Source organism: Malaya genurostris, chromosome 2, assembly GCF_030247185.1.
Source record: "Malaya genurostris strain Urasoe2022 chromosome 2, Malgen_1.1, whole genome shotgun sequence".
Taxonomy (NCBI): Eukaryota; Metazoa; Arthropoda; class Insecta; order Diptera; family Culicidae; genus Malaya; species Malaya genurostris.
The window spans coordinates 243,911,868-243,921,567 of NC_080571.1; the positions used below are offsets into that span (position 1 = coordinate 243,911,868).

Sequence of the window (9,700 nt, forward strand, 5' to 3'; positions counted from 1 at the left end):
GTTTTCTCCGCAGAGAATTCGATACCCAGAAGAACAGCCCAAACGGACAAGTTATCTAAGGTATCTTGCAATGGTTTATGCAGATCAATAGCTTTGGGTCCAGTAACTGAAACCACGCCACCATCTGCTAATTGTCTTAGTGTACATGGGGTTACTAGACAGCTGTCAATGTCATTCACGTAAAAATTATACAGGAGCGGACTGAGGCATGAGCCTTGCGGGAGACCCATGTAGCTAATTCTGAATGTTGCAAATCGCCATGTGAAAAATACATGCACTTCTCTGACAAAAGGTTGTACAAATAATTATTTATAACCGCTGGAAGTCAATGTTGGTGGAGCTTGTCAGAAAGAACATCAATGGAAACTGAATCAAATGATCCTTTAATGTCTATAAATTCAGCTGCCATTTGTTGTTTTTGAGCGAAGGCAATTTGGATGTCAGACGAAAGTAATGCAAGGAATTTATTCCTCCGCGTATTTCTACGGAAACCAAACTGAGTATCTGATAACAAACCGTTCGTCTCGACCGAAGTATCGAAACGTCGAAGAATAATTTTTTCGAGTAATTTTCTGATGCAGGACAACATTGCAATTGGTATATATGAGTTGTTATAGGAAGCTGGTTTCCCCGGCTTATGAATTACGACAAATTCCAATTGCCTTCAGACAGATGAAACAAAGTTTTGCTCAAAAAACTAGTTGAACAATCCCAACAAGCGGCTTTTTTAGAAATCAGGCAGATTCTTCATCAAGTTAAATTCAATTCTGTCCAACCCAGGAGCGTTATTGTTACAAGACAAAAGTGCTATAGAAAATTCCATCGTTGAAAAGGGGCTATCAATAGACCCATTACTTAGAGTAGACTTCCGAATAATGCTCCTCGTAGGAACAGAATCTGGGCAAACTTTCCTAGCAAAGTCAAATAACCATCGGTTCGAGTATTCCTCACTCTCATTTTCCACGTTACGATTAATCATTCGTCTTGCCGTGTTCCAAAGAGTGCTCATTGAGCTTTCTCTTAACAAACCTTCAACAAAATGTCTTCAATAGCTACATTTCTTGGCACGAAGTATGATCTTGTACTTGGTTTCTAAAACCAAAAATTTTTCAAAATTTTGAGGATTTCCTCCTCCATGTTTTAAAAACGGCTTGAAAGCAATTATTTTCGCGCGTTTAGCATCTGAGCATTCTTTATCGCACCAAGGGTTGGGAGGCCTTCTGTTAGTCGTTGGACCAGGTAAACGTTTGATTTGGGCTTGTTCTGCGGCCTCCAGAATCGAACAAATGAGGAAGTCATATTCTTCCAGCAGGAGGGAATTTAAGTCACTTTAAATATTACTTTGGTATTTAATCCACTCAATATTTTTCGTCAAATCATATGAAATATTAACTGAATTAGCAATGCTTTTGTTAGTGCTAATTGAGATGATGATTGGTAAATGAATCCTACCATGTGAATCAGGAAATGTTTTTCAGGTGTAATCTAGTCGAATTGAAGTCGAGAAAAGAGATAATTCTAATGCATTTGGACGTGCAGGAAGTCTTGGAATTCGTGTCATGCCAAAGCCTCGATATTACATTCCTGTAATCGAATTTGACTTTCTGTTTCAACTGAAAAGCCAATTCAGAGTGTACAGAACCATTGCATGGCTGCCCGAATAAAAAATATTGTTGAAAAACAATATGATTTGCTGTTACAAAACCTGCCACAATTTTGCTTTGACCATTGAAAAATATTTTAATGTATTGTTATACACTATTCAATCAATTGTGGAAATGCTTTTTACAATAGAATGTATAGGTTGTTAAGTATCGTAACAATTCAAATCATGAAGTTTTCTCATACATGTTTTCTTGGAAAACAATAAAATGTACAGTTTCCATATTGCTTAAAACATCACGTGTACAATAAATTCAATTGTAGAATCGTAGGAACAATACATTGAATCGTTGGAAATGAAAATAATCTTTTCAAGATACAATAAAATGTATTGTAACCCATATATCTAATTGCGAATCAATTGTTTATGCTGTAAAATCAATGGTTTATTTTTTTACGGGTGGTGCTACGATCATACTGACACTAAAAATCCTTCCAGGTCGGGGCTCGAACATACGACAACTGATTTGTTAGACCAGTGCCCTTCGCATTGAACCATCAACCCGGGCTCCATGTCATGCTACCCATACTTAGTAATGTCATGTGGAAATTGTCGCAAATATTATATATTAAAAATGATCTGCTATCATTGTAAACGGAACCGCACATCATTCCGTGCGAAAATGTTATAGGAAGCTGGTGAAATCTCCCAGAATCAATTGTGGAGCAGGGAGTGCTTCAACCATTTCATTAAGCTGTCGTTGTCCAACTTGAGCTCTTGGAGGAATATATACCGAAGCAATGCAAATGTTTTTTCCTTTATTGTTTATTTGACAAGCAACAACTTCTATACTAGTAGTCGAAGGAATGTTTAATCTATAAAAGGAATAACATTTCTTAATTCCTAAAAGCACTCCGCCATACTCGAGTGAGACGTATAATGTTAAAGTCATTAAAATTTGAATGTTTGATTTGCCATGTTTTGAAAAAAGCAAATACATAACATTTTTGACTAAAAAAAAGAATCAAGTTTTGGCATGATGTTTCGACAATTCTATTGCAGGACAGTAATTGAATCATTTGAGGCGGATGATAAATCATCCATCAAATAATTCAAGCCCTGAAAGAATTGGCCATTGAGCTGATAACTGCTTCAAACAAGTTCTATCTTCTTGGAGGAACGCCGTTTTGAGGGTTTGTAAGGATTCAGAAATATTGAGTGCTACGAAAACCCATGCTACAATTTCCGAAAACTTCAGTAATCCTGTTGGTGAATGTGAAACGGAGCCCACTGAATTGTTGTCTTTTCTTGTGCTAGTTCCTGGATTGGTTTGTGAATTTGACAAACCAGGAGGCACAGTGTTTGATTTTAAATTTGGCTGTTGAAATTTTACGCGGGGATCTTTTTTGAAGGTGTGATTTTAGGTGCCTGTTTTGGGGAAGGACTTCTTCCTCTTAGAAGACCCTTGAGAAGTGACAAACGATGTACCTTCACTATTTTTAACAGAGTCAGATTCCTCTTACTCTAGATTTGAAAAACCGTTTTCTGTCTCGAGAAGGGGGACATCAATGGCTGTTTTAAGAATTCTGCATAAGTGGGCTTAGACCGTGCTTTTAAAGAAAGTTTAAATTTGTCTTTACGCAATTTAAATGAAGCGCATATATATATAACCATATGTCACAGGAAATCAACCCTTCAAGATACATTCATATCCGTGTCAGGCTCCTCAAAATCAAAATCAATCCTCAAAAAAAGTTCAAGTAAGTTCATGCATATTGACTCTGAGAAAATTGAAGAGACAACAAGGTTTGGTAAGTTCAACAACAATAATGTTTCGGTCTCACTTAGGCTTCAAGAACCTGCATCTGTTTATACAGCAGAGTTAGCAGCCGTTCATTATAACTTGAGTGTAATCGACACATTATCTCCAAACCATTATTTCCTCTTCTCAGATAGTCTAAGTGCAATTGAAGCCGCTTCGCTCAAACATAACTGGCAAGAATGAATCGTTTTTCTTGGGCAAAATAAAACAGTGCCTGAACGATATATTGAATGATAATTATCGAATCACTATAGCCTGGTTCCCAGCTCATTGCTCCATTCCAGACAATCAAAGAGCCGATATTTTAGCCAAACGTGGTGCTATTGAGGGTGAAATTTATGAGAGACCGCTTGCTTTCAATGAGTTCTAGAGCGCGTCTCGTCAAAGAACACATGCCAGCTGGCAAGCTTCTTGGGATGGAGATGATCTGGGTCGGTGGATACACTCAATCATTCCTAAAAGGCATGGTTCAGGGGGCTGGATGTGAATAGAGATTTCATTCGTGTGATGTCTAGACTCTTGTCCAATCACTACACGTTAGATGCACATCTCCTTCGAATTAGACTTTCCGCGACTAATCATTGCGCTTGTGGCGAAGGTTATCGCGATATTAATCATGTCGTTTGGACATGCGTAGAGTATCGTTATTTTATGTTAGACTCCTTCCGCTTCCATGAGTTCAACCAATAGCCAGCTCTCTTTGAATAAAAGTAATGAACTAATACAAACAAACCTGAAATAGTCATAAGGTCATGTACAAAATAAATGTTTTATTTTTCTTTAATATAATTTATAATGAATACTGACATACTAATACTATATTTCAGGAAACTAGTAGTAATATGTTTTATTAAATACTAACCGTCGGAATTGTATTGAAAATGTATTAGGTTCAAAGTACTATGTATTGTGGATGCCACGGCGAAGAAAAACTAATGTAAACTAATTGCTTCATGGAATAAACGTATTTATGAAAAACAAACTCTGGCCTCCACGTGATTTAAGAATTATTTTTACAAGATACAACAACAACCATCCGCTCTATCGTTCGCTGAATAATGACTGTGCAATTTAAAAATAAGTATGATAACGAAGATTTCATTAATCAATCATACGAAATAAGTACTGGACTAGTCGCGAATACTTTGGCTTAGTATAAATAAATCTGCTAACTTCAAATGCATCTTAGTTAATGGCAAACCTAACGCCCTTGTAGAAGACGGTTGATCAATTTAAGCGGGATGAATTCTATTATATACTCAATTTTGTTGGGACTCGCAGCCATAAGTTTGGTAAATTGAAAGTTTGGTATGCCAAACCAGAAACAATCTAATAGTATTGAATTATAGGCTACGCTTACAGAAAAACAACAGCAGACACTAAATTTTATCATTGGAAAATGCGCCGAAGGAGTGGACATAGAGTTGAACAGTAACTTTACGACACAATGGGAACACACCGGGGACCTTTTCCCAGATGAGGAGAAGTCACAGGTAAGTCAGAACAGCAGAATTTACCACACTTTATCTTATTTGACAAAGTACCAGTATGACAAATTGTTAGAATAAATAATTGCTTTTACAGAAATTTGCCATTTGTGTCGAACAATTGTTAGAAGCGATTGATGCTGATGGTAATATCAATGGTCAAAAAATTATTGACTTTTTGGCCGAAGGTCACGACGCTAAGGCAATAACAGATCTTATCAATCAATGTAACAAGGGCGAGGGAGATACCGTCGAAGATAAGGGATACAACTTTTACAAGTGTTTCTGGGCTGAAAGAACATTCGAATGGTAACGAGCCGATCTGAGCAGGGCTTTTGATGTATGTAAAGACAATCTCGAGCAATTCACCATTAAATAAATGCTGTCGACGAGGAATGTGTTGATAGAAAATCTGTTACCATAAACGTTTACTTAGCAAGCCAATGTGCAGTACGTTTTTTTGCATCAAATAAATATACAAAAAACTTATTCTTCAAACTAACAAAAGATTTACTTAACGCTATCATATATTCGAACAACAAACGCTTGTAATAAGAACCATTGTTATATTCGCCATATCCCTTCCGAATTTGAATGACATTGTCAAAACTGAAAATGCTCGGAAAATATGAATTCTGATACGGGAGACGAATGGTGGCATACCTCTAATTTACAGGTAGGGGAGAGTCGGCAGCATTGGGCAAATTTTCAACTTCACTTTTTTATGACTGTAAAAAAAAAGTATTTGAAAATTTCGTACTACGGTACCACCTAACCTTAACTGTGCAAATGAAAATATTCTTTCTGCCTTTCTTATATAGAAAGGTTATGCAATCACTGTGAAAACCGACTTTTCAATCGAGGCCCAGAGGGCCGAATGTCATATACCATTCGACTTAACTCGACGAACTAAGCAAATGTCTTTGTGTTTGTCTGCATGTGTATGTATTTGTGTATTAAACAAAAATGTGCACTCGATTTTCTCGGAGATGGCTGGACCGGTTTCCACAAACTTAGATTCTATAAAGATTTCTTGGTTCGGTTCCGGTTCGTGAGTAACGGAGTAAAATTTGCAAAAAAAATGAAGAAAAAGTGCACTCGGTTTTCTCAGAGATCGCTCAACTGATTTTCTTCAACTAAGATTTAAATTAAAGGCCTTGTAGTCCGATAGGTTGTTATTGAATTTCATCTGGATCCGACTTCCGGTTCGAGAGTTACGGGGTAAAATGTTCAAAATGATCTAGAAACGTTTTATAGATTTTTTCAGAGACCGCTCATCCAATTTTCGCAAGCGTAGGTTCAAATGAAAGTTCTTAAAACTCCATTTAATCATACCAAATTTCATCTGGGTACGACTTCCGGTTCCGGAATTACAGACTAATGGGTATAAAAATTTCATTTTCAGCGACGTGTTTTTATAGCCGTATAGTTATTGAATTGGATAGATTTGGTTGGTTGATGACCAAATACATTGATTTTGGGTATAGCGGATCTTCGTTCCTGACTCCGGAAGTATCGAAAAAGTGATCATGTACTCCAAACCGGAAATCACTCTTAGAAACGGCTGAACCGGTTTTCATAATCTTAGACTCGAATGAAATGTCTTATGATCTCATACAAAATATTTGAATTCTGTTTGGATAGGAATTCCGGTTCCGGAGTTATGGGGTGAAGTGTGCAAAAAATGAAAATATGTGTTCTATTTTTTCTCAAAGATTTCGTGACCGATTTTTACAAACTTAGATTTAACATAAAGGTCTTATGATTATACACAAAACTTTTCGACTTCCGGTTTCGGTTCGGAGTGTGTTAAAAATTCTATACCAACACTTAAAGGGAAGAAACAAAATACGTAATAAAATCTAAATCAACATCAAAACTGCTACTGATTTTCTAGCTGTCGATTTTTTTAGGTAAACACGAGTGGTCTAAGGCTGCCGACTCTTTCCTAAAATAGAAGCTTTTGAAATATAGAGGGGGATTGGAATGGGGCCACCGTTAGGAATGGACCACCTCAAACCTATACACTCCATTTTGTACTTGATTGTACATCAACAATATATAAACGTCAAAAATAAGATAGACGTTAAATAACCGCAGTAAAAGCTATTAATTAATCATAATCATTAATCATTGCACATAAAATGGGTACTGATTTAGCCGTGGACACTTTAATGAACTATAAAATAGCATACAAGCTTCAAGTTTAACTTAGTTTGCGGCAGCAGTACACCCTAATAGGAAACTTCTGATCAACTTAAGTGGAATGAATTATTTTACTAGCTTAATTTTATTGGGATTAGTAGCCGTATCTCTGGTAAAATTCAAAGTTTGAAATGATCTAGGAAATAAAATCTTACAATTTTACTTTATAGGCAGCGTATACGGAAAAACAACAAGAGATGTTTAATTTTATAGTTGGAAAATGTGCTGAAGAACAGGACATAGAGTTGAACAGTGATTTTACGGAACAATGGGAATATACAGGATTTCTTTTCCCGGATGAGGATAAATCGAAAGTAAGTAGGAAGTACGGAATTAAATAATGGCGATAGAATTTAGATAGTTTTTCGATCAATGTGCTGAAATCGAAAGCATTTAAACTTATTGTAGGGAAAATTTCAATGGTATTATTTTTCTAACAGAGATTCGCCATATGTCTCGCGCGAAAGATAGATGTGTTGGACGATGATGGTATGATTAAAACTGATGTCTTCATAGGTCTGTTGGCCGATGGTCACGACGTTCAGGTATTAACAGAACTTGTCAATAAATGCAACACTAACGAAGGAGATACTATCGAGGATAGAGCATACAATTTTTACAAGTGCTTCTGGGCTGAAAAAACGTTCGATATGTAACGAACAGATTAAAACAGAGCTTTGATAAGAAAGAAAAATAGAATTCTTAAGGGTATCTTTCAGAAATAAAAACGATCGACAATAATTTTTTTTTGTGAAAAGTTCCCCTCAGTTTTACATGTCGTTAAATACTGGGTCAATGGTCTTAATGTTCAGTCGACTAAAACAGATTTTATCGAATTGCGGCTTGTCATCCTCGAAGACTTATTATTACCATAAACATTACAAGTAACCTCAGCTGCAAAGTGATATTCACACCCATCTGACACCGGTATGTGAGCACCAGCCATGTGAAATTATGCCGATTACGTTGAGCCCTTCGCGTTTCGAGCCCCAAACAATGCGATGTTTTGATACTCATCGCGACTCTCAAATTGTGAAAATTATCTCCACTTGATGTCCCAAACCACTGTCTGCTGTATTTTAGGTAAACCGACAAGTTATTGTGAGAGAATCGACCCAAAATTCACTAATTTTCGTGCACTAAACAAGGTAAACGCGTAAAACAAATGTATTACTGTTTATTTGTTTACGTTGCAATCAGCTGATTTTGATCTCATCAAGATGGCGTCGTGACCGGGGCCGGATATTCAACCCTTGTTGACGGATAAATGGTGAGTGGGGTCCAAACCTGGAAACAAACAATTTACCATTCTTAAGACCAGGTTCCTCCAAACAATTTTCAATAAACCAAATTTTTTTGTGAATTGCTAGAAAATACTCTCACAAACGATATAGAATTAGTCCCTAGGGTACACTCGACCGAGAAGTTGGTAGAAAAAAGAAGAAGAAGGTGCGCGCCCAACCACGATTAGTCGCGAATAAAAACTTTTCTCGAAACCAGGTTTTCAACATGACACCCGCCAAAAAAAAATCGAACGAGTTTCAAAAATTTTTGTCCGAGAGGCCGTATTGAAAAAACAAAACGAAAATTTTGCTTTTCTCATATCTCAATAAATAAAACTAACTTTGAAAAGGCCTAAAAAATTGCATCGAGTTCCACTTAGATTTTTTTTAATATTGGTAACTGTCCAAAAGTAAACAAAATAAAAATCGCAACAATTTGCTTAAGTTGCGTGAAAGCATGAGCTTGTTTATGCGTGTTTACGCGTGTCCAGACTGGTAGTCGCTGGTTTCACTCCTCCTCGGAAGTCGGATAGAAATATCTTTCATATATTTGCATGCATAGCATAGCATGAATAGTAAAAATCTATATACATTATTATCTTGTTATACACTATACTAATTTGAAAACTGGGAGCGAATTGTCACTGGAAACAATTGATATGCTAGAAATTACAACAGAACAAGAAAATACACAGCAAGAAATTAGCGACAGAGAAAACTCGGACGATAGCGTGACTGATACTGATTGATCGAATGCAATGCGACTAAGTGACATATTGTAATGATTTATTAGGTAACATTGATTACCTAATTGATTGATTAGGTTGTGAAAAGCATTGGGACAAGTTACTCGTTCAAATGCTATCTAAAACTTTGTAGTAGATGCTTATGTAATAGAGGTAGATTCTACGTAGATAAATAAAAAAAACTGTTTCTAAAATAAAGCGAATATATCTCAAAATATATAAATTTTTTTCATTATTTATATCTTCAGCAAAAAGACTTCAAACGTTTTTTTTTTATTCAAAACAAGATAGAAAATTTTTTTTGTGAAAATGAAATTATTTTTATTCGAAATTGGTACTGCCCCCTTAACAAAAATTAAGGTGCCACTTTCAAAAGAAGCGTTATATAATCTTGTAAAACTTCTTGGAAGACACGTTAGCTCTTAATACTTAGTGAACGTCAGTACAGATATTTGACCGTCTTTTTCCAATTTTTGACCACTGTGCACCGTTAGTAATGGACACTTAATTTTGTACCCGACTGTACATCAACAATATATAGACGTCAAAAATAA

General features: G+C 36.1%; 1 protein-coding gene across 1 annotated transcript; it reads left to right on the forward strand.

Moving 5' to 3' along the window:
- The first annotated feature begins 4,564 nt into the window (after positions 1 to 4,564).
- LOC131428440 (uncharacterized) lies at positions 4,565 to 7,858 on the forward strand. Its single transcript, XM_058592394.1, has 4 exons — positions 4,565 to 4,717; positions 4,775 to 4,918; positions 7,288 to 7,431; positions 7,558 to 7,858. The coding sequence occupies exons 1-4, from the start codon at positions 4,667 to 4,669 to the stop codon at positions 7,771 to 7,773; spliced, it is 555 nt and encodes a 184-aa protein (XP_058448377.1). The 5' UTR covers positions 4,565 to 4,666; the 3' UTR covers positions 7,774 to 7,858.
- Positions 7,859 to 9,700: the final 1,842 nt, after the last annotated feature.

Bases quoted from the DNA above. Each gene is read 5' to 3' on its own strand.
- LOC131428440 (XM_058592394.1), top strand. From the start codon at position 4,667: ATGAATTCTATTATATACTCAATTTTGTTGGGACTCGCAGCCATAAGT. The intron at 4,718-4,774 runs GTAAATTGAAAG...ATTGAATTATAG, and splicing joins GACTCGCAGCCATAAGTTTG to GCTACGCTTACAGAAAAACA. The intron at 4,919-7,287 runs GTAAGTCAGAAC...TTTACTTTATAG, and splicing joins CAGATGAGGAGAAGTCACAG to GCAGCGTATACGGAAAAACA.